Genomic DNA, 23,929 nt, shown 5'->3' on the forward strand with positions numbered 1-23,929 from the left:
GCATGTGAGTGACCCACCGCGAGAGTAAAAGCGAACGCGAGAATGGTAGAATTCTCGAGCGACTGCGCATAAACGCTTAACATGTTTTGATTGTATATTTTGGTTCCGCAAAACGCGAACGCGATGCCACCAACATTGCTATGCGCGTTCGCGTACTCACACACAAACGGTTCGTCCGGAACTCGGCACGATGATGCATAAAAGCATACCGCTGAGAACTCGCGGCTCATTAGTGCGTTTGCTGTGCTGCGTAAAACACGAAGTGACCTTTACTTTTATCCGAAGAAATTTACTCGCACCATTCATAATGTTTTCTAAGGGCGGTGGAATGCGTTTTGGAGGTGAATTAAAGCGTACTGTGCCTGATCCGAAAGATCATAAAGATGGGTAAGTTCGTGTAATTTCTTGTGGCAGTAGAATTTCGGTGTTGGTGATGTCAGCGTCTGCTCTAGTGTGGGGCGTATTTTTACGCATGAGTCACCCTCAGCGCTAGCAACGCTTATTGGATGGTTTTTATTTAGGTTAGAATGTTGTACGCAGAAAAGAAAACGGTGTCCATCTGTTCCGGATAATGGAACGATCTGTTTCGCATGATCTATTTGCAACAGCAATTAGTAACGCTATGTTTATTCGATCCTTGCCCAGTCACTATTCGATCATAGGTCCCAGAGTTATACGTCCAAACTCGGTGTATCGAGCACTGGTGTCAACATTTGATGTAAAATCAACAATTGCATTCCGCGTGTCGATCGTGGCGAAGGAGAAAATTATTAAATCCGAAGAGGTCACGTTGAATGGGAATGAGTCACGGTTGCTAAGCTTGACGGTGAGTATGATTATCACACCAGTTGGTAATTAAACAGCGACATATAAGTTGTTGCTCAATTCCAGATCGACAGCATACCGGAGGATGAGTACGAGCTGGTTGCGGAAGGTCTTTCCGGTTTAGTGTTCAAAACACAGGCTAAATTAGATTTTGATAGCAAATTCTGCTCGGTATTGATACAGACCGATAAGTCGGTTTACAAGCCGGGTGATACGGTCCGTTTTCGTGTGTTGGTGTTGGATCGCTACATGAAGCCGCTAACGGTGGACAGTGCCATGATGGTTTACATTCGCGATGGTAAGGGCAATCGAATCAAACAGTGGAATAACGCAACGCTTGGGGAGTGCGGTGTGTTCCAATCCGAACTCACGCTGAGTACCGAGCCGGTGCTGGGTGCGTGGGACATCAACGTTGATGTGCTTGGACTGGTGAGTGACAAAGAATGGCCCCTGCTGGTGCTCTTTGCTGGTGGTGAGAAATAATGGTTTATTTTGATTGCAGAAAACGTTCAAATCGTTCGACGTGGACGAGTACGTACTTCCCACCTACGAGGTAACAGTAGAGTCACCCGGGTATACGTTCCTGGATGATGACGTACTGAAGGTAGTGGTCAACTCCAAGTATACCTACGGGAAACCGCTAGTTGGTGAGTTGACGTTGTCCGTGAAGTTGGGCTCGTCAATGTGCTTCGGACGTGGGCCAAACTTAACCAGCGTTTGCCAGAAGGTGGTACCGATCGATGGCAGGACGGTGGTGGAGTTCAATCTGAAGGAAATTCTGTTGAACAAAGTATACATACGGCAGCTCGAGATCGAGGCGGAAGTATGTGAAACATTAACGGGACGCACCCAAAAGGGGTCCACCTCTGTGACTTTGCATGATGATCGCTACGAAGTTCGAATGATCGAAGAATCACGTTATTTGCCGGGTCTACCATACACTGCCTGGATACAGGTGACCAATCGCGACGGTAGCCCAGTGCAAGAAGGAACGAAGGATGTGGAGATATCGCTGCGCAACTACAATACTGATATGTTCAAGGAAACCATAACGCTGGATGATAAAGGCATGGCAAAGCTGAACGCCAAGCTAGACGAACTGGACTTTGAATATCTGAGCGTTGAGGTTAAGTATCGAGGAAAGGACTATTACGTCCAAGGTATCACGAAACCCCAGGTTGACGAGGATGCACTTATGAGGACCTTGCCGTTGGAGAAACAGTAAGTGCGAGTCAATGGCACAAGCTTACGTAGTATATCCTTATGTTTTTCGTTACTTTTGCAGAACAATGCCAGGAAATGAGTTAAAGTTTGAAGTGGCATGTACGAAACCGATGCAGTTTGTGGCTTATACGTTACTAGCGCGTGGTGAGCTCCTGGCAGGAGGAATTGTAGAAGCGTCAGACAATAAAACTATCAGTATTACTATACCGTCCACCTACTGCATGGTGCCTTGTGCAAAGCTGCTAGTGCACTACATCTCTACTACGGGTTACATGGTTAGCAGTTATGCGAAAGTTAAATTTGAAAAATTGTTCGAAAATAAGGTAATATCGTACTTTCTCCATTATCTTGCAAGATGATAATAATTGATGTTATTGATTCTCACTTCAGATTCAGATGAATCTTTCAAAGGGCGAGCTAAAGCCAGGAGAACCATTAGACATTGACATACAGACGGAGGAAGGATCTTTCGTTGGTTTACTAGCTGTTGATCAGAGCGTTCTATTGTTAAAGTCTGGCAACGATATTACTTGTGAGCAGATCAAGCAAGAGTTCGAAATGTATGATTCACCTCAACACTATCACGGTTATTGGATGAACAGAACTACGTCGGATTGTCAGGTAGAGTAGGAGATACTAAAATGTTTGTTTAGACAAAGTATCCTAAACAGTGGTTTTATTTCTAGGCAGTTGAAGCGGTACTGCTTTCCAATAGGTTTATTCCCGAAGGTAAGTATACATGAATTGTTCAAACATACTTCAGACCCTTTTTACTCTTTTTGGTCTATTTTCTTAAGATTTGATTCCTGAAGGACGGGTATTTGCCTGCAGCGCCGTAGGTGCTATGGCAAGTGGATTTGGAGCAGCGCCAATGATGCTAAGATCGGCCAAAATGGCTGTAATGGAAACTGAGATGTTCGGGCAATCTGTTCAAGAACCGACTGTTCGTGCGAATTTTCCAGAAACATGGATTTGGGAGAGTATTGTAAATAGGTGAGTAATAGCTCGTAAAATCTCTCATTATTTGCTGATAATAAAAGCTTAATATCTTGCATTCCAGCAAAGGCATGGAAAGTATTCAAAAGATCGTACCAGATACGATAACGTCCTGGATCATTACCGGATTTTCGCTCAGCAAAAGCCATGGACTTGGATTGCTGGACGCTCCCTCGAAAGTAAACGTATTTATGCCATTTTTCCTATCGATTGATCTGCCGTACTCGGTAAAGCTGGGCGAAACCGTAAGAATACCCGTGATCGTGTTCAACTACCTGGACGAGGATCAACAAGCAGATGTCGTTTTCTTTAACAATGATGGTGAATTTGAATTTATATCTGAAGACGCTGGTGATCGTAAAGGTACGCATCGATTGTATGACTTTTGGCGTAAAGAGGTACGATAAAATAAGCAAAAATCTTTTACACAGAAAAACACCGTCAGGAAAAGCTGCCAGTATCGCGTGGAAGTGGCAAAACGCTTACCTTCATGATCAAACCCACCAAAGTTGGACATATAACACTGAAGCTTACTGCCAAGTGTGCGTTGGCAGGAGATGGCATCGAAAGGCAGCTGCTCGTCGAGCCGGAAGGTTTGCCGCAGTACGTCAACAAGGCACTGCTGATTGATTTACGTTCGGCGAAAGACATCAGCCAGACATTTGAGGTACAGGTGCCGGAAGATGCCGTTCCCGATTCGACGAAAGTTGAGGTATCCGTCATCGGTGATGTGTTGGGATCGTCGATAGAAAATTTAGACTCCTTGATACGAATGCCGTACGGATGTGGGGAGCAGAATATGCTCAACTTTGTGCCGTGTATCGTGGTGCTGGATTATCTAAAAGCTTGCCGACGACTGACGGTGGAGATCGAGAGCAAAGCAAAGAAATGTATGGAGGTAGGCTATCAGCGTGAACTGACCTACAAGCATCAGGATGGATCGTTCAGTGCGTTTGGTGAGAGTGATAAGAGCGGTAGCACCTGGTTGACTGCCTTCGTGGCAAAATCGTTCCAGCAGGCAGCACAGCACATCACCATTGAGGAGGACGTCATTGATATGGCGCTCGGTTGGCTTAGCAAGGTACAGTCACCCGATGGTGCATTTCCCGAGGTTGGTTCGATCTGCCACAAGGATATGCAAGGTGGTGCTGGATCGGGTATAGCATTGACCGCGTACACCGTGGTTACGTTTCTGGAGAACGCCAAATTTGGGGCAAAATTTAAATCGACAATTGAAAAAGCATTGTCGTACATCAAGGATCACATCAGCGAACTCGATGATGTGTATGCACACGCGTTGGCGGCATACGCTCTGCAAATAGCCAAACATCCTCTCAAAGACGAGGTGTTTGCTAGCCTGAAGTCAAAGGCGAATAATGAAGGCGATATGCAATGGTGGAGTAAAGCTCTCCCGGAACAGAGCAAAGGCGGCTGCTGCTGGTATCGCCCATGCTCGGTGAACGTCGAGATGAGTGCCTACGGCCTGTTGGCAACGCTCGAAACATCCTCCTCGGGACTGGAAGGCTTACCCATCATGAAGTGGCTGGTTTCGCAGCGCAACGACAAGGGTGGCTTCGAGTCGACTCAAGATACGGTGGTGGGATTGCAGGCACTTTCCAAAATGGCCGCTCAGTTGTCCTCTTCGGAAGCGGACATGTCGATTAAGGTGACGATGCTTGGCGGTCAGGAGAAGATTCTATCGGTGAATAAGGACAATATACTGGTACTGCAGAGGCATGAGCTTGCTGCAAACACCAGAAAGGTAGACATGTCGGCTACTGGTACGGGTTGCTCGTTGTTCCAGCTGTCATACAAATACAACATCAAGGATACAGACAACAGTCCTCGATTTACGCTGAAACCCGAAGCTAGGAAAGGATCAATCAAGAGCTGCATCGATTTGTCCGTTTCCACCAGCTTCATCCCGAAGGAGGATCAAGCAGTCTCAAACATGGCCGTTATGGAGGTGGATATGCCAAGCGGGTTCATCATTGAGAGTGACGCCCTGAAACAACTGAAGGAGCACGAGTTGGTTAAGGTAAGACAAATAAAATGTTTAGCTATTGATGTAAATGAACTGATGACCGGATGAAATCTTCTTCCAGAAAGTGGAAACTAAACGAGGCAACACGACGGTGGTACTGTACTTTGACAACATCGGCGAGGACACCATAAAGCTGAGCATGTCGGCGTTCCAGAAGCACGAAGTAGAGAACGCAAAGCCGGCAAATGTGATCATATATGACTATTACGACAATAGTAAGTGTCTATTACAACCGTTCTTGTGCTTATTGATGACAAATTTTCCCAATGTTCCAATATTTATTACAGCCCGCTGTGCTCGATCGTTCTACGATATCGCTATTTGAATACCTGTAGGAGCCGTTTGATCTTCAAGACCCGGAATGCGGATACTTTTCAAAGTCAAATAAAATTGTAGCCCAGATTTAAATACAAACGCACAATAAAAACGCAAATATTATAATTGCAAACATTGTCTTTCCATGCAACTGTACTGTAAATAACACAAACAATAAGCAAACAGTGCTACAAAATGAGAGAATTTCCTGCTAGGCAGCAATTAAAAAAAAGCCCTTCGATCGCTAACACAAACAAACAGAATGTTTACCCATTCTGTTCGCAGAATTGCGTACTTGAACGTAACGATTTGTGGGGGGTATGGGGGGTGAGATGAGAACACATTTTCATTCGTCCAGCTTGGGTTTTCCCGCTTGGTGGTACGTGTTCTCGACGCCGTACATCGATTGCACTCGAGCACACAATAAATCCCCGCAGTCACTACAGATGCTGATAATTCGGATGGCTTAGGCTTTGATGCGTTGCTGTTGTGTTAAGAGATTGCGGGTAGGGTGTAGGTAGACGGGTAGCACGGGAAGGACAAAAGAACCAAGAATGAGATGCGAAGTTATCAAGCCGCGATTGAGGTTTGTTTTTGAGTACGGTTTTCTTTGACGTTTTCGTCGTCGTGTTTTGGGGTTTTTGTGGTAAATAAAAACAAGTTTTACAAGCTCGCGGAACAGGTTTCTTACGTGAGCGATGCCGGCGTTTTTGTGGCTGTGTGTTGGTGTGCTGAAACAAAAGCCCGAATAAAACCCTTTGGAAGGGTCACCAACAAAACCAGTGCGTAGAATTAACCTATAACCATTGGAGAAAGCACAAGGATACATTAAATCTAGCTGTGAATCGTGCATTGTACCGGCAAGTAGACATTAGATACAGGGAGGATCGTTACTAGCGTTGCTATAGGAGACCGGTTCCGATGCACGCATACCACGATGGAGGAAAGTGCGTGATTACACACCATCGCGATCGCGTTCGGAGAAGTCGTGATCTCGCGATCGTTTGGAAGCAGTGTATAAAGCCTAACCACCGAACAGGTTAGAGGTTTAGTTCGTGCTCCACAACCGAACTGATCGGTGTTTGTGGCGTGACGCTGCTGTGATTGGGTGCGTTTAATTTTCCCTACCATAGGGTGCGTTTCCGTGTGTGTGCTTGTGCTTGATCACACCCCCGCAACCCAGTGATCACAATCATCCCCCAACCCTTCCGTCCGTCCTAATGTTTCCATCTCGCTCTCGCTGCCGTGTTTCTATCGTGCACTTCCCATTTGTGGTGGCCACTGGCGGTGAACTCATTAGTGGATGCGAACCATTCAAGAGTGCGCGTTTTTTTGTTTTTGTTCGTCCACTATATTTTCAGCTACAAACGGGGGGGAATCACACGTTGTTATTTTCAGCTTCTTTTATAGTATTTAATTTTCCACAGCGCTTATTGTGATAAGGGTACGCGGAAGGAATACACGAATACGTTGTTGGTGCCGTGTGTATCGAATCGAAGCGGTTTGCTGTTTGTATCGCGTTGAAATCACCTTGGTCGCAACACATCATGCGACATTCAACGAAGGATCCGGCGAGGATCCTGCGGCCATCGTTGACCTCCTCGTCGGTGCTGCTAGTGTGTTTGGTGCTGAGTGCAGTGTTCATAACCGGTTCCCAGGGCGATGGGTTAGTATGCAAATGTTTTAAAAAAATCTCATTTCGGCACGTCCACGATGCAGATGACCGCGTAACCTGCGAATAATGCGCGATAACATCGAGAAGATTCTTTCCCAATTGGCAGTGTTTGAGTTGGTGTGCGTGTTTCGGGGATGCATATTTTCCAACCATTCCGAGCTCGCTGACCGATGAACGGTGACGAAATCGTTGCAGAAAGTGGTCGAACCACTTTTATAGCCACGCGCGCCGTGTGGCGCAGTGGCGCTGGAGGACAAGTCTTCCGTTTTTGGTCAGGAAACACAAACAACCTCCGTACTGTGTCTGAGCGCGTCTGTGTGAGACTCGGTTGATTGTGGCGAGCTTGGGGTTTTGGACGTGAGTGACACATGCTCGTGGAACTGTGCGTCGGTGTATGTCCGGATGGTCTCGTTATAGCCTCCAAACCGATCAAACCGTTTCTGCGTAGGACACGATCTTGGTGAGGCGAAGCGCATTGTTTACCTTCCACGTTGGTGACGCATTTGTGTACTGGAGCAATAGTGGAGTATAGGCCCCAACCCACACGTACGGGATACTCTAACATGAGGTCATTACTAATTCCAGTCAGTTTGTCGGTGTACCGACGGTTATGTCTCTTTATTCAGGCGAAGATTCATTGCGGAACTATGAGCCTTCAAACCACACAGGCAGCCACATTCGCGAAACAGCGATTAAGAGACATATTTAAACAAAAAAAGTTGAGCTCTTGTTCGTCTTTCTGGACGTGAAGAGGTATAACATAGCCTCGAGAAGAAAACAAAACATGTTCTTTAGCATTAAGCCAATCCCGGCCGAGCATCGTTGCGTTAACCTTGACTGATCGTTCGCATCGATCGTTGAGCGAATCTTCGCAAGCGAATACTCGGAAATAACCTCACCCATTTGATGAAGGTCATTCTTTACAGCCGCCTGACAGCTGCTGCTGAGATTACATAACCATCGCTGCGATTAATGATCGTACATTGAATCTTGAAGAGGATGATCGACGCTATTATATATTACCAGCGCCAAGAAACGGCAGAGCATCGACCGCGAATTAGCTCCCCCAAAAAGAAAAAAAAAAGAACAGCCAGAACAATAATGGTTGTGGGACCATGTTGGAGAGAGAAAGATACAGGGAGGAAGAAACACAGAGAGGGCATAAAAAATCTAATATTAACAACATTTTCAGTCGTGATTCGCTGGTTTTTCAATGGTGTACACTTAAAAAATAGATCGTTAAAAGTGGTCAGCTTGCCATACGTTTGAACCGTCGTTTGTACGTCGAAGCGCTATGTGGGGTGGCAAACGCTGATGCATCAGAATGCAGTAATATTTTGGTCCCTTTTATGGCACTTTTCTAATGGCACTTTGGTGCTTAACAAGCGCACAATGGAGGCAACAGTAGAGATGATACGTGATGTCACTGTTTATTTTTACGGTTTGCTTCATTGTTGGAAAAAAGCAACGTGTCTTGAATATTAGTACCAGGAAGTTAAATAAAAGTTCACTTTATTTAACGAGAGATCTATTGGCAAGATTTGCTCCATGTATCTGGGGGTTCGTAATGAACGTGTGGGAAAACAACGTGCCTTTTGGCTCACTAACCACACACAGTGAATAGGGGGTAGGTGTCGAGAGTAGGATAGGGTTGCTTATCGTAAATGCATGTTAAATAAAAATGATAATTTGTACAGTATTTCACCGGATATTCAACTTCACATCCTATTGTTTGCCGTGTGTGAAGGTATCATTTAGAATTACACGCAAGTTTGCAGTTAGATTGATTCGGGTCATGAATACTATTGCCTCAATTATATAACACATTATAATTTGATTTTGTTTTGCTATTTCGCCGATTCTCACTTCATCAAGTCATTACTCGATCGTTGGTGCAAAGCTGTTGCGCCCGAACTCGGAATACCACGTGGCGGTAACGAATCAGGACGTGGATCAACCGATCCGTTTCAGTCTCGCCATTACGGATGCAAGCAGCGTGATTGAAAAGCAGGAGATAACACTAAATACCGGTGAAACACGGCTAGTTCCGTTTGCGGTAAGTTTAACCACCCTCCAAGCCACTACGCTCTGCTGGTAGGGGGTTAAAGTTTGATTGTGCATTGTGGTTTTGTTTCCATTCGTTGTGCTTAGATTGGTGATATCCCGGAATCGTCCTACAAACTGGTGGCCGAAGGGTTATCAGGGCTAACCTTCAAGAACGAGACTGATTTAGAGTATCAACAGAAGAGCTTCTCGGTGTTTGTGCAAACCGACAAATCAATCTACAAGCCGGGTGATACGGTGCGGTTCCGTGTGCTGGTACTTGACCCAAACACCAAGCCGCTCCCGAAGGCGGACAGCATCAGTGTGCACATTAACGATGCAAAGGCGAACCGCATCAAGCAGTGGAAGGAAGGGAAGCTGGTGAAGGGTGTGTTCGAATCGGAGCTGACCCTCTCGACTGCACCCGTGCTGGGTGCTTGGTCGATCAACGTGGAAGTGTTGGGCACGGTATGGATGATTATGGTTTCGTATTAGGTAGTTGATATTTCATCCACCTTCTGCTCTTTCCATCCGTACAGAAACACAACAAGGTGTTCGAGGTGGATGAGTATGTGTTGCCGAAATTTGAGGTAACGGTAGAATCGCCCGGCATAACGACGTTCAAAGACGGCAAGGTGAAGGCTATCATACGGTCGAAGTATACCTACGGTAAACCGGTGAAGGGTGAAGCGACAGTATCGGCCAGTCCCGAGTTCCAGTTTCACTATGTGCAACCGTTCGCCAAGGATGTGATCACCCGCAAGGTGGTTCCGATCGATGGCAAGGGTTCGGTGGAGTTTGACCTACGGGAGGAACTACGGCTGGAGGGTGATTACTCGCGGAACATCGTTATTGAGGCGGTTGTCGAGGAGGAACTAACCGGCCGGAAACAGAACGCTTCCGCCAAGGTGATGATCTACGATCGACGATACAAGATGGAGCTGGTTAAGACGGATGATAACTTCAAACCGGGACTACCCTACACCGCCTGGTTGAAGGTTACGCATCAGGATGGAACGCCGGTACAGGATCAAGCTAACCAGGTCGAGGTGAAACAGTCAACCTACGAAAGTACGCAGTTTGTGAGGAACTACACGCTGGATCAGAACGGTATGGCGAAGCTGGAGATCAACACCGATGTGAACAGTACGTACATCAGCATGGTTGGTGTGTATCTGGGCCAAGAGTTCTACCTGAGTGGCATCTCCAAGGCCGATTCGGATGTTGACTCTTACATCCGTGCGAGAGTTCTCACCGAGATGCCGCTCGTCGGCAAGGATGTTTTGGTGGAGGTGACCGCTACAACGCCGATGAAGTACTTCACCTACCAGCTGCTGGGGCGTGGTGATGTGTTGCTCAGTAATACGATAGCAGTGCCGGAAAGCAAAACCCACTCGTTCAAGTTCCCCGCCACGTTCGCCATGGTGCCGAGAGCGAAGTTGGTCGTGTACTTCATCGCCGCCAATGGGGATATGGTGAGCGATAGTAAGGTGATCACGTTCGATAGTGAGCTGCAGAACTTTGTAAGTGCTTAGGTTTTCATTGATTGCGGTGAGAGTTGCGCATTAAAACAGAAATGTTAATTGCAGATGAAGGTAAGCCTCTCGAAGGAGCAGACAAAACCGGGCCAGGATGTGGAAATTAGCATCAGCACCAATCCGGACTCGTACGTCGGTTTGCTGGGTGTCGATCAGAGCGTACTGCTGCTGAAGAGCGGCAATGACATCACAAAGGAGCAGGTGTTCGGTGAGCTCGAGAAGTACGAGGAGCGATCGTACGGATATTATCGCAGGAAGAAGCGTTTCGCGTGGAACCCGCGTGCTGAGCATTCAGATTTTAATGTAAGGTTTGTCGGTGACGTTGCTTGAAGAATGGGTATGTTAACCTAACGTTTGTTCAACCTTTCAGACTGTCGGTGCATTCGTACTATCCAACGCCAATGATCCTCCCCGTAAGTATCGCAAGTTGCACGGTATATGAGTAGGACGTCTTCTTCCCAACAGGTGGAATTTCTTTCGGGGAAACATTGAAGAGTTATTCAAAAGTGGCAAGAGAATTTTGCACTCATGTCATGCCAGAGTTAGACACTCTTCTAGCATTGGAAGTGGTAGAACTAGCGTTGATTACCCTCATACGATTGACCACTATTGCACTATTTTCCCACAGACCATAGTCAACCAATATACTACCAATTTGCTAGTAGGCCGGTCCCAGCAGGCGTGATTATAACCTCTGCCAGACCGTTTTCCGGAACGACTATAACGAGCACGACCACGGTCATGGCGCCCCAAAGCGAACAGACCGTTGTTAGGCGCACCTTTCCAGAGTCGTGGATTTGGGAAAGTGTTGTTGAAGGGTTTGTACTGCTGCTTTCAATTCGATTCGGCGACCATTTTGCCTTTTAGTATAACTTGTTGCAAAAACATAACTCCTTGCTCGCGGCTTGGTAGAACAGAACGTATGTGGATAATAGACTTCCGTCCCATCAATTCCATCATAGTTCGTTTGCTGGTTCGTTGGTGGTGTAATTTATCATGATCTGATCGGTGTTACCGTGCACTTGATTGTTGTCGCAGGATCTGCATTTTTTTCGTTGCTGTCACGTTACAGACGATGTGGTTGATATTCGTGTGGCAGCGGAGGACAGAATTGGTGGAGCATTGCAGTTCGCTCCGGGCACGCCGGGTACGGCTACAGTCAGTGATGTACCGGTGGTTCGGCAAAGCTTTCCCGAATCATGGATATGGCACACGATCGCCAGGTTTGTCACCGCTAGTATGTGGGCCTAGGTGTCCGCCCCCCAAAAAACTAACAACTACACAACCCACCAGTGGGGGATTTTACAAATCATGGTCAAACAAATAAACGGTTCGGTTCGGTAAACAGGAACTTACTCTCTCATCTTTGATCGTTTAGTATCGTTTCACCATACACGCGGTACCCATTATTATCGCACTACGCCGGCTGAACGGTGGACAGCGCTAAACCTTGCTCCGGTGCGGGTCATTTTGGTTAAAACTGTCGAAGTAATCGTACGAATGTTACTCTACTCAATTAAGCATTGATTTTCCCAGACGTTGCGTTTCCGGAAGCCATTGCGTTTGCCTCTCCTTCGCTGGGCACCGGCACGTTCATACCCGTAGCTGATAGCCCCACCGTAAGGAAAGAGTTTCCAGAATCGTGGATATGGTATAGCGCGGCCGAGGAAGGGTGCGTACATTCTTCATGCTGGTGGTTTTGTGTTTTTATGTTGTTTTTGTTCACTTTCTACTGCTAGTACTCCTCCTATCACTATCTCTCATTGGTGGAAGCTGTAGTAAACGGTTGTGCTATTAATGAGTAATTGTGTAATGTTCATGTCTAAAACCAGCTACGAAGGGTGGAAGTGCATAATTTCTTGACCACACACACTTTCTTTTTCCGTTTTGTACAGTATAGCTTAAAATTGGAGTCGTGCGAAGAATAGTACTGTTTAAATTGTATTTCCCTAAAGAAGGAGAAAACACATGTTAAAGTGTAAAACACCACAATTCCACTGTTAGGGACTAGTTTTCGTTGCTATATCTGCTTTCGAATCGAGGTTTTCCGGATATCGTCGAGGATTTTCCGGCGGAACTTGGCTGCTCATTCTATCATTCAGTTGACTTTTGTGTAAATTGCTTTGATGACTGAGCTGAGCAGTTACACCGCTCCTAATTAATCATTTCTTGCTGGTCCCACCGTGTAATGAACTTTTTTAAATAACGTCTTTTCTTAACCGAACTAGGGTAAGCTCTCATCAGCAAATTGTTCTCCGATGTAAATCTTATGTGTCACACGCTATCCGCACGCTACTCGCTGGAGATACTTAGGAACGATTATGTAGTGACCCGTATTCTCCATCAGTCATGAATTTCAAACATAAAGGATATAATTGCAGTGCGATCACTGAACCGTCGATTTCATTCGCAGGCAGAACGATCTTGTACAAGCTTCGTCGCAAAGGTCAAGTAACGTTGGAAGCTAGCATTAGCCTGCAACTTGATGATGTAGATGGAGCGTCGCCGGCAAACGAACCCGCCACTAGAAAGTCTTTCCCGGAAACCTGGCTGTGGAGTACATTTCCGGCTAAGGGGTTTGTGTGACGTTGTGTTGTTCTTCCTTAACCACACACACACTCACTGCACTGTGTATGAAACGTAGTATTAGACCTTTATCCCATTTGCAACCCTGTGTACTAACCGTCGATTGCATTTTATCGCAGCAGTAGAAGGAATGCGTAATCCCATAGCTCGAAATTGTTTAGACAAAAGTTGGTCTCGTGCTAGAACCGGACACTGTACTGGGCACCATACTTTCGATATGTCCGTCAAACCTTCGCTGTGCATACTGCAGTAATATTCCCTGATTAATGTGTCTCAATCTCCGCCGTGACTTTGTGCAGGTCCTTTCAGGCATTTTCACTTTCATAGAACGGGAATGCCTGGTGTGGCGATGTTGATGCCGTTGGCTGCTTCTGCATCTAGCGGGCAGTCGTTCGTCGCAGCCTCGGCAGCTATAGCACCGGCAGCTATAGCACCGGCACAGGTTCGGAAAGAATTTCCAGAAACATGGCTATGGCAAACGATCGCCCCGAAAAGGTGGGATATGTGTCCTTATTTTTCCAATTCTTTCACTATGTGTCCTTCTGTCTGCTTCCCATGCCACACCGCCGTATCGGTATGGTTGACCATGCATGATTTTCGTGGGTTACTGCAACAACCATTATCTTCAACTTTAATTCTCTGTGTCTGTGAAGGGGTATCTATGTTTATGATTTGCTTAGATGAGGTTAATAGAGCTCCACTGCGCATTGCTGCTAGTCGTCACCATCTGATCATTGCACCGGAGTATCTAATGCACTATAGTGTAAGTGTAGTTTTTGTTTGCAGGAAAATGGGACAACAAATAAACACAGTTTGCTTTGAATATCATTCAACATGACGTCAAAAAAACTCCTATTCTTCCAGAGTTTTACAATTTAGTTTTATTAAGAGGGATATTGAATAGCGGTGATACCGTCTATGCTGAGGAATTATTCAGCAAGAGGAAATCTATTGCTGCATCTAATGCCGATGTCTCTACCTTGAAATCATCAGCCAAAATAATAGTTAGGAAAGATTTTGCAGAAACGTGGCTATGGCTGTCTAGTGTCAGGTTCGTGAAAGATTATGCAATGTGGGAAGGCTAAGCTCTAGAGGCTAACTTTCATTTACAACTTGTGTGATGTTCAAGGAGTAATTTTGTCTATCGTCCACTGTGTGTAACTAAACGCATATTTCTCATGATTAGCAAGGTGCCAAAAATTCATGCAAAACTTACTGTTTACATGTAGGAATGTTAGAATAGAACAACATATTAATAAGACCGTTGGTTTAGTGTGGTATAGTAAATGAATGGTACATTATCAATAGCGCCCGCCAAACAGTATAGCCAGCTGTTCGAGGTCACGTCTACTGTGAAATTTACAGCAGTCCAACCAGTGGGTTCTCGCCACTATTTCCAACCAGCGGGGGAACGTGTTCAACCGACCACTCGGTTTGTAAAGCGATCATCGACAAGAACATTTTTCCCCGATCGTTGGCTTTGGGAAGCTGAAGACTTTGGGTACGTACTGGCAAAACGCAGTGTGGGGGAAAGCTTGGAACGAGTGTTGTTTGACGGTGTTTGAAGTGTGTTCTAATGGGCGAAATGAACGTGGACAAACACAGGATGTTGAGACGTTAGAATTCTTATTTTTAGTTTTTAAATTGTTATGGAAGCATATTCTATTCCCGAATCGGCAAGCACTATCAACAATATTCTCAGTAACCAGTATTACATCATTGGTTTTATTAAAGATCACATGCACGCATATGAGCTTGAAGATCGAGTGTACTTCTCAGCGATGCCTGTGCCCCATAGTGCGTTTGGAACTAGTGTAATGATGGAGTCGGACTCCGGGGTGCATACTGCTCAGGCACCTCCAGCTTTAGTGCGTAAAGAGTTCCCCGAAACGTGGCTTTGGCAGACTATAGCTCCAAAAAGGTTGGAAAAAGGATGATTGTTTTTGTTTACTTTATATTGTATGTAGTCCGTTCGCCTTTAGGAAGTACAGTTGAGGGATTCAAGTTCCTATAAGAAGTAGTTTATTTCAGCTGTATGTTTTGTCAGTAGAAGTAGACTGTACGATTCTTTGGGAAATACGACAAATTCTCTGAAGGTATTCACTAGCTAATCTCATTCTCACGCACAGCATCAGTTGTTGCAATGTCCTATGTGGTGTCCTTTGTCTAATGTTTAGCATCGTTGATGGAAAGTACAGGTCGACAAGCTGTGGGGAATTACGGCTAGAGCTTTCCAATGCACACCACCATTCTCTACAGCATCATAGCATCTTCGCCTACGCCTGCTGGTTTTCCCATTTTCATTATCGATCGCCACATTCTTCCAGCAAATAACACATTGCCTGAGGTACCGATTTATAAGTTCCACCGCGCCCCGAACGGTACCGTGCTGTACACGACGATCGAAAAGCAACGATCGATACCGCAGAAGCAACAACACGTGCTGAAAACCAATACGCGGCCACCGTTGGCTGGCCCGTTCGCGTTCAGCCGCATACCGCGGCCACACCGCGACATACCGCGCATATTCCTGTCGCAGGAAATTCAAAACACTTGGCTTTTTGAGAACGCCTACTCCGGGTAAATACCATAATGGAAAGATGTGTTTCTTTGTCATACCTCCCGATTTTTTTTCCTTGTAACCAACCTAAAACCAAAATCTGCTCCACGTCAGAGCGCTTCAGGGCTAGTATGTGCCAAACGGTGTACTACTTATTAACAGACACTTGGTTACGAAATAACAAACCAATCCAACTACCATGAACCATGTGTGAACGCTTCAGGTTAGTTTGGAACTAGGCCAAATGCTGTGACAGCTAAGTGAGTGTACGTAAAATCAGTGGAAGTATAACATGATCGTTTCATATGGCACGGCATTTGCCAAGATGGCGACCGCCTCTCAGCACATTTCACCGACCGTTTGATATTTTGGACGCACAGGACTTGCAGATCGTCCGGCAGGACTTAATCTTACGGCAAAAGAAAAAAAAACATCTCGCTTGTCATAATTGCTATAGGTATACAAACTCCAATCATACATCACGGTGAGGGCTAACTAGCGGATAATGTAGCTAATTCTTCACATCATTTTGGATAATTTTGTGTCTACTAACCTAACGAATGTGTGTGTGTGTGTGTTTGTGTGTATTTCTGCAAGTAGTTGGTCGAATGGGCTTTGCTTTTAGTTGTCGGTAACGTTTAGTAACGCTTTAACACAACAAGTGTTCGGTGCCAATAGTCCTAACGTTCCGTACTCTGCTACACAGCTTCAGCGGTGAAAAGACGCTCCAGAAAAAGGTCCCCGATACGATTACGTCGTGGATCATCACCGGTTTTTCGGTGAACCCGGTGTACGGACTTGGACTTACTCAGCAACCCCGCAAACTGAAGGTGTTCTTGCCATTCTTCGTCTCCACCAATCTCCCGTACTCGGTGAAGCGCGGTGAAGTTGTAGCCATACCGATCGTGGTATTCAACTACATGGAAGAAGATCAGACGGCTGAAGTGATACTGCACAACGACGAGCAAGAGTTTGAGTTTGCCGATGTTGAGAATGAAGTTGTTGAGTCGTCCAGTAAGTATTACCACATCAATATCTAAATATGATACGAATAACGCGAATGTTTCCAATTCTTCACAGAGGTGGAACTGTTCCGCCAGAAGCGTCTGGATATTGCATCCAACACGGGCAAATCGGTATCGTTCATGGTGAAACCTAAAAAGCTCGGACACATTACGATCAAGGTGACGGCGAAAACGAAGATCGCGGGTGACGCCGTGGAGCGCCAGTTGCTAGTGGAACCGGAGGGACTGCCCCAGTTCATCAACAAAGCTGCCTTTGTTGATTTGCGTGCAGTACCGGAGGTGACGAAGACTTTCGAGGTGGAGATTCCGAAGAATGCGGTACCGGACTCGACCCGCATTGAGGTAGCGGTCATTGGTGATGTGATGGGTTCGACCATTCAGAACCTGGACTCGCTCATCCGGATGCCGTACGGGTGCGGTGAGCAGAACATGCTCAACTTTGTGCCAAACATTGTCGTACTGGATTACCTGAAGGCCACCAACAAACTGACGGCCAACATCGAAGCAAAGGCGAAGAAGTTCATGGAGGCGGGTTATCAGCGCGAGCTCAGCTACAAACATACGGACGGATCGTTCAGTGCGTTTGGTGAGAATGACAAGAGTGGCAGCACCTGGCTGACGGCCTTCGTGGCTAGATCGTTTAAGCAGGCGGCCAACCACATCACCATCGACGAGAAGGTGATCGACAAATCGCTCGAGTGGTTGAGCGATCATCAGGCACCGAACGGTAGCTTCCCGGAGGTGGGCGTCGTTTCGCACAAGGATATGCAGGGCGGATCCGGTTCGGGTGTTGCACTGACGGCGTACACGCTTATTGCATTCCTGGAAAACATCAATCTGGTGGATAAGTACAAAAACACGATCAATAAGGCGATCGACTATGTGTACCGCAACACGGAATCACTGGACGATACGTACGCACTAGCGTTGGCCGCGTACGCCCTACAGTTGGCCGATCACTCGTCGAAGGGTTTGATACTGAGCAAGCTGGACACGAAGGCGACCACCGACAGTGACTCGAAATGGTGGCACAAACCGATCCCGGAGACGGAGCAGAAGAACCCATGGTACAGTAGGCCCAACTCGGTGAACGTTGAAATGAGTTCGTACGGTATGTTGGCTTTCTTGGAGGCCGGTCTCGATACGGATGCGCTCCCGATTATGAAGTGGCTGATCGGACAGCGTAACGATAAGGGTGGATTCCAGTCCACGCAGGACACGGTCGTGGGGCTGCAGGCACTCGCAAAGCTCGCAGCTAAAATTACGTCGCCCAACAACGATGTCACAATCACGGCAAAGATTAACGAAAACCAGGAAAAGCGCATGACGGTCAATGCCGAGAATGGTATGATCTTGCAGAAGTTTGAGCTCCCGTCGGCCGCTCGCAACATCGAGCTCAAGGCTACGGGCAGTGGATTCGCGGTGGTACAGCTGTCGTACAAGTACAACATGAACGTGACGGGCGAGTGGCCACGCTTTGTGCTTGATCCGCAGGTGAATGCGAACACCAACCAGGACCACCTACATCTGTCCGTGTGTGCTAGCTTCGTACCGTCCGCTGGCCAGAACGCTTCCAATATGGCCGTCATGGAGGTGAGCTTCCCGAGTGGCTTTACGGCTGATTCGGATACACTACCATCGCTGGAAAATATGCCTTTCATTAAGGTAGGTAACTGCGGTTTGCGCCCATGTTCGTGCATTAATCATTTTATCTTCCCAACACCCAACAGAAAGTGGAAACTAAAGATGGTGACACCACGGTTGTGCTGTACTTCGATAGTTTGGATCAGCGGGAACTCTGCCCAACGATCTCTGCTTTTCGTACGCACAAGGTCGCGAAGCAGAAGCCGGCTCCAGTTGTAATCTACGATTATTACGATAACTGTAAGCTCTGGGCTAGGCCAGCCGGTGTGAACTGCTGTTAATCGATCTCATTTTTCCGTCTCGCATCTAGCTCGCATCGCACGTCAATTCTACGAAGGACCGAAGGCCTCCATGTGTGACATATGTGAGAAGGAGGACTGCAGCGAGGCGTGCACCATCCGGTCCCAGAAGCAACGGTCATCGGACAGTCCCAGCCGTCAGCCAACCAACGGCGGAACAGAAGCGAGCAGCAGCCAAACGCTGACGGTCAGTTTCGTCACCTTCCTGCTCACAACGATGCTGGTGACCCTGTTTCACTAACGGTGTGCCGCGATAAGAACAACTAATGTCAAGTGACTCCATTTCGGAGTAGCGATTGGGTTTGTGCTACCAACGGGTAGATGAAGAAGGTACAGTTCGCTCTTTTTTATTGTGGAGTTGTGCCAAAAGCATTGGAATCATGTGCGGGATGGGCAGGATAAGGTTGATAAGAAATAAATGAAAGATGTCTAACAACGCGTTGATTACTTTGTAGTTTATTTCATTAGAAATGGTTTCAACAGTTTAGAATTAGTGTGAATCTGATGCGTTCGTTTGTACAACTCAACTGATTGCTGGTAATCTTGTCCGTAGTTCCATATTGGAGGCACAGCTTCAAGTGCTCGAAGGTGTCCCTAATTAGTGTCTTACAATCTCTGGAACAAAGTTCCGAAACAGCAAGCCAAAGCTAAATTTAGCCCTCAACATTGCTGTGAAATCATTTGTTCTGACCCACTCAATCATTTGGTGACCTCGAGCTGACTGTAGCACAGCAGTGCTTCCATTGCGATAAACGAGGTCGGGACTTCATTTACCAGCGGCCCTTCCAGAGAGAAAGAAACTACAGCAAGATCTATAACAGACAACTTATGGACATTTCGTGTAGTTTGGTAGACTGTCATTATCAACACGAAATAAGCTTCTGTTCTATTCGCTCACTTTAATGTATGTGCTTAAATAATAATAACGAAGTCTCAACGTGTTCTCAAGTTCGTCGAATACTGTCACATCTAGATTTAAAATTAAAGCTCAGTTACCATTCGTTAACGTAAGGGGGAAATCGAAAATGCAATAAATAGCACAAGAGCACGATGAACCATCATCGTGGTGTGAAATGGATGCAGCTGGTAGAGAGGTATTAAGGGCTTTGCTGTTTGGAGCGTACAGGCATTCGCATTTTCCAGCCCTCAGCGACCGTTTAGTCGGGCAGGGTTAGGGTGAGCTTTCCCGTACACCTGTAGATACATTCGCTCGGTGGAAGTTCGCCTATTTCGTACTGTTTGAGGGACTTGATCGCCGTACCAGAGTGTCCAGCATTGAGGAAGGCGATGGTAGCGTCGCGTCCTGCATTCTCCACCAGCACATCATGTCCGCCAGGGTGCTAGAAGGTGTAAAAAAGATAAAGAACAAATAGAGATTCAAGAAAAGTTGGAAAGATGTGGCGCGAAACAGACAACGTATGCTATAAGCTCGATGACAGTGTAGATAGACTTTTCTTTATTCCCAAATAACTGTAAATCTTGTCACAGTTTTGGAGGTACCCCTCCATGCAGGTTAGCAATCTCCGTATGCGGAATGAAGTGTAGTGTTCTGATAACAGCGATCACACCCACTGCCACAGTTCATCATAGTTACACTATCCGTCACTGACGTCATGGTGACGTGCCTTAAGGCAGGCATACACGGAGCTGCGGCAGTATCTGCCCCAAACATAAAAACCAGTGCCCCGAAATCACGATAAGACGGTGATGATATAAGATTATCTAGAACGTTCATAAATCAATGCACCATACAGAAGGTACTGCACGGAAAGTGATTGTCCCGAGTTTGCTGGATAGACGACAACGTGCCCGATGCGAACGGCAATCTCCAGGTGCTCGGGTATATCAGACTTCTCGATGAGTAGGCTTTGTAAAGCTTGACCCTTTTTTATATTTTATATGGTTGATAGAACTCTTTGCCTTAGGTAATTTATTGGGCCCATGAAGTCGTAATTCTTGTACACCCTTTCCACTACAAGTACGTTTTGTTTGATGATACGGATTATGATATTATACGACTATTAATTCATTCATAGTTGAAATAATCTAATTTTGCTTTTTTAATATAATTTAAACGTAAATTCTGACTAAGAGTCGTGCACTACCATTTGCTATTATTCCACCAGCCATGCTACTAAACGTATAAGGACAGTGAAGGACAGTTGTGAAGATAATCCAAGTGATCGTGTCTAAATTAGAATTTTCATAATTAGAGATACAGTCCTTGGTTGCATTTTTCACAACACTTGAATTAATATTAGTTCGTAATGTTACGAACTAGTAATTCTTCAGATAACAATCACTCACTTAGGGACACACATAGCATGGGTCTGCTGTCAGGCCACTTCAGTGTCAATGTCTAGCCACCACAAAAACGAACCTGCCGAACCTACGCACAGCTTGAAGTTTAAGTCTTTTTACCGGACTGGCTTACCAATTTCAGAAAATTCGTAACATCGTACACACGATCGTACAGTACGATCCAGCAATCGTCATAGCAATCGTGATAAGCCACCTCACTGAGCGTAATCTGTTGTCGTAGTCGCTGCTGGTGGCCATTATTACTGTTGCCATCCGTACCGGTCGCTTTAGTTAACCGTAGCGCGACCATTGCCAGCTCCAGTATGGTTGCCGTTTGATTACCGTTCACCATATCACTTCCCTCGATCGGGCTTTGCAGCTGTGTTTCTACCGCGGACATATTGATTTTCGTGTAACTTAACTTTCGAAAGGGACACTTTTTTTTTCTATTGCCGTAACAACACGCAAGAAAATGATATGCTGCTTTCCGCTCTACACAAAATACACCCGTCACGATCCAAAATCCGAATGAGACTAAACTGTGCCGACCGTTTGCAGGGCAGTTTATACAGTGCGGGTCGTACACACACTATCGGGCGCACGTTGGATCGAGACGGCTTTCGATGGTTAGTAGCGACGTCACTGGTTTGGTTTGCGGGTACGTCCACGATTTTGTGGGCCGTTGCAAGCGGGACTACGCAATTCTTATGTATGCTCGTGTGCACAGCATGCCAGTCGGTTTGATAGCAAACACAAAAACATACATTTGTTTGTTTAGGTCCTTTCTGGGCCCGTCTCAGACGTGGTGATAGTGCAGCATCACGAACTCGCTTGGTGATGCACTGATCGGGATGCCAAACTTATCAAATAAACTTTTGAATCGATCCAAAGTATTACCGTACCGCCATGATTCATTTGCCTGTAATACCCTGTAGAAGAGTAAAAGCACAATCTAAATCTCTGGTTTCGGTTTAGACTTCGACCATCCATCCTGAAGACAACCAAATGAGATAACGAGGGACTGATTTGGGTGTCTGACAAGAGATGCCATTTTTCGACAGAATGGATGGCAGACAGGATCCAGCCAGAATCTTATCAGATGAAGAACCAGTATAGAGTGGTACAGAATGTTGGAAATGCTGAATAAAATGTGTACGACTCCGTTATCAACGAGTGTCTACAATCGTTACCATTTATTGAATTGTCCTGTTTTTCGTCATTCTTTCGTAAAAAAAAGTGGAAGAAGATGGAATTATGCAATTAAAAGATTCACAGTTGGCAAATTGTACCGTAGTTATCAACGAACTCTGGGTGATGGGGGTGTGGTTTAAAGACTAACTAATGTACCCCTGCCTACTTTGGTGGTACTACTTGGCGTTGCTAGAAGCTCCTAGACGTTTTGGTCCACTTTTTCTTCCACGACATGTTACGAGGTTGTCTGGAGTTCAACAAACCCGAATGTTGGAGCTGTAATGAGGTCTGGCTTGTTGCGTACGCTGAAGTGTCCAAATCGATAGACAGTTGTAGGTATTCCGATAGCTCGTGCAACGACTCAACCTCACTAAGCCGCAGCTCAACTGGATATTGGTAGAAACTCCCGCCACGCAACTCGGTTCAGGCTGGTAGCTGTTGGTGGCGGTGTGCTGTCTTCGGTAACTCGAGAACAAACCGTCTGAGAGAGAGTCGACCGCATTTCAGGTTGGGCCAAGTCAGTGATTGACGGACTCGTTTCTACCACGTGCACGGTGTAATTCTTGTTGTATCTGTTTATTTTTCTTTTCGAGGCGCCCTTGCCATGCGTAAGGATTCATCAGTCGAAACAACCGCAAACATGTTTGTTGTTGTCAGGTTACTACGAGCATTCGCATACCAACATCGCAATGTTTAATAGGGCATTGGTAGTGAGGTTATGAAAGAAAAAAGTTGTTTGAGGTTGAAAATGAATCACGGTCAATATTTTTCCGCTTGGATGTGAATAAGAAATATGCTAAAGGTGTTTGTTTTTGTCCCATTGCTTTTTTGCTGCAGTATGCGAATAAAGTTGATAACACAAATTATTCTTCCTTACGATCCGAAGTAACTATGGACTAAAGAAAAAACGCATCTTCGTATCACAACTGAACGCCGGACTAGTATAATTATTCTGGAAAGAATTGCAATGAAACGTGTGTTAAAGTTCGGATTTCATCATGCCGTGTAAATAAAAGGTTGTAAGTTTGGCATAATGTAACAAACGTACATTGAGTGATTACTCCACGTGCGTGTATTCGTCACTTAGTACGTTGTGTTTTGTACTGGCAAGTGATTGACGCACTGCTATTCCTTTTTTGTCTTTTGGGCAAGTGCGACGCTGCCTAGTGTGGTGTTGTTTTTCACGTGACAAAACACAATCGGCGTACCCATTTAATGCCTACCCGCCAGGCAACCGAGATCCTCAAAAGCTGATCAGTTACGGAAAACAAACAACCTGCGATCCATCCCGGCGATAATGTGCTGCTGTTTGCTGATGAAATAAAGGCAAATTATCGCATCATTGATCTCGGGAGTTTTGCGTTTTGGGTTTTTTATGTTGTATAGTTGCTAGTGCTTTTAGCACAGCCAGATTTGTTACTTTTTAATAAATTTGTTTCGAATGATCGTTTCTTGATAACGAGCTCTCAGAAATTTACATTATTTCACAGCAATACAGAAATTCCTTTCATCATGTTTTGGTAATCATCTCACAACTCACATCGCATTAAAACGCATTTCGTAAACAGAAAACAACATTTTACACATGGCTTTTGTGTGTTCTTCTGAAAGCCGTAATAATTCACGGACTCCATAATAAAAATATGGGTTCCTAAATATTCTT

The 23,929-nt window shown here is 45.8% G+C and overlaps 3 protein-coding genes across 10 annotated transcripts; 2 read left to right on the top strand and 1 right to left on the bottom strand.

Moving 5' to 3' along the window:
- Positions 1-286: 286 nt before the first annotated feature.
- Positions 287-5,519, top strand: LOC128301004 (CD109 antigen-like). The gene is made up of 12 exons (XM_053037288.1): positions 287-387; positions 646-826; positions 892-1,254; positions 1,328-2,046; positions 2,111-2,372; positions 2,440-2,670; positions 2,736-2,778; positions 2,847-3,042; positions 3,110-3,408; positions 3,477-5,083; positions 5,151-5,304; positions 5,377-5,519. The coding sequence occupies exons 1-12, from the start codon at positions 308-310 to the stop codon at positions 5,412-5,414; spliced, it is 4,173 nt and encodes a 1,390-aa protein (XP_052893248.1). The 5' UTR covers positions 287-307; the 3' UTR covers positions 5,415-5,519.
- A 935-nt stretch (positions 5,520-6,454) lies between these two features.
- On the top strand, positions 6,455-19,218 carry LOC128305211 (thioester-containing protein 1 allele R1-like). Of its 8 annotated transcripts, none has more exons than XM_053042554.1 (12): positions 6,455-6,512; positions 6,832-7,070; positions 8,955-9,135; positions 9,231-9,590; positions 9,662-10,645; positions 10,712-10,963; positions 11,031-11,073; positions 11,289-11,478; positions 16,513-16,820; positions 16,887-18,496; positions 18,562-18,715; positions 18,786-19,218. In XM_053042554.1, the coding sequence occupies exons 2-12, from the start codon at positions 6,952-6,954 to the stop codon at positions 19,013-19,015; spliced, it is 4,431 nt and encodes a 1,476-aa protein (XP_052898514.1). In that variant the 5' UTR covers positions 6,455-6,512; positions 6,832-6,951; the 3' UTR covers positions 19,016-19,218. The 8 variants fall into 8 exon arrangements, with proteins under 8 accessions (XP_052898514.1, XP_052898513.1, XP_052898512.1 ...); XM_053042553.1 differs by lacking the exon at positions 11,289-11,478 and adding an exon at positions 13,546-13,741; XM_053042552.1 differs by lacking the exon at positions 11,289-11,478 and adding an exon at positions 15,574-15,826.
- A 15-nt stretch (positions 19,219-19,233) lies between these two features.
- On the bottom strand, positions 19,234-21,475 carry LOC128305214 (uncharacterized). Its single transcript, XM_053042560.1, has 2 exons — positions 21,209-21,475; positions 19,234-20,114 (listed from the first exon to the last, which is right to left on the bottom strand). Exons 1-2 carry the CDS (start codon positions 21,473-21,475, stop codon positions 19,932-19,934), a joined length of 450 nt encoding a protein of 149 aa, XP_052898520.1. The 3' UTR covers positions 19,234-19,931.
- Positions 21,476-23,929: the final 2,454 nt, after the last annotated feature.

Source organism: Anopheles moucheti, chromosome 3, assembly GCF_943734755.1.
Source record: "Anopheles moucheti chromosome 3, idAnoMoucSN_F20_07, whole genome shotgun sequence".
NCBI classification, from domain to species: Eukaryota; Metazoa; Arthropoda; class Insecta; order Diptera; family Culicidae; genus Anopheles; species Anopheles moucheti.

Bases quoted from the DNA above. Each gene is read 5' to 3' on its own strand.
- LOC128301004 (XM_053037288.1), top strand. From the start codon at position 308: ATGTTTTCTAAGGGCGGTGGAATGCGTTTTGGAGGTGAATTAAAGCGT. The intron at 388-645 runs GTAAGTTCGTGT...ATCCTTGCCCAG, and splicing joins CCGAAAGATCATAAAGATGG to TCACTATTCGATCATAGGTC. The intron at 5,084-5,150 runs GTAAGACAAATA...ATCTTCTTCCAG, and splicing joins AGGAGCACGAGTTGGTTAAG to AAAGTGGAAACTAAACGAGG.
- LOC128305211 (XM_053042552.1), top strand. From the start codon at position 6,952: ATGCGACATTCAACGAAGGATCCGGCGAGGATCCTGCGGCCATCGTTG. The intron at 10,646-10,711 runs GTAAGTGCTTAG...TGTTAATTGCAG, and splicing joins ATAGTGAGCTGCAGAACTTT to ATGAAGGTAAGCCTCTCGAA. The intron at 18,716-18,785 runs GTAAGCTCTGGG...TCTCGCATCTAG, and splicing joins CTACGATTATTACGATAACT to CTCGCATCGCACGTCAATTC.
- LOC128305214 (XM_053042560.1), bottom strand. From the start codon at position 21,475: ATGTCCGCGGTAGAAACACAGCTGCAAAGCCCGATCGAGGGAAGTGAT. The intron at 20,115-21,208 runs GTAAGCCAGTCC...TACACCTTCTAG, and splicing joins TTACGAATTTTCTGAAATTG to CACCCTGGCGGACATGATGT.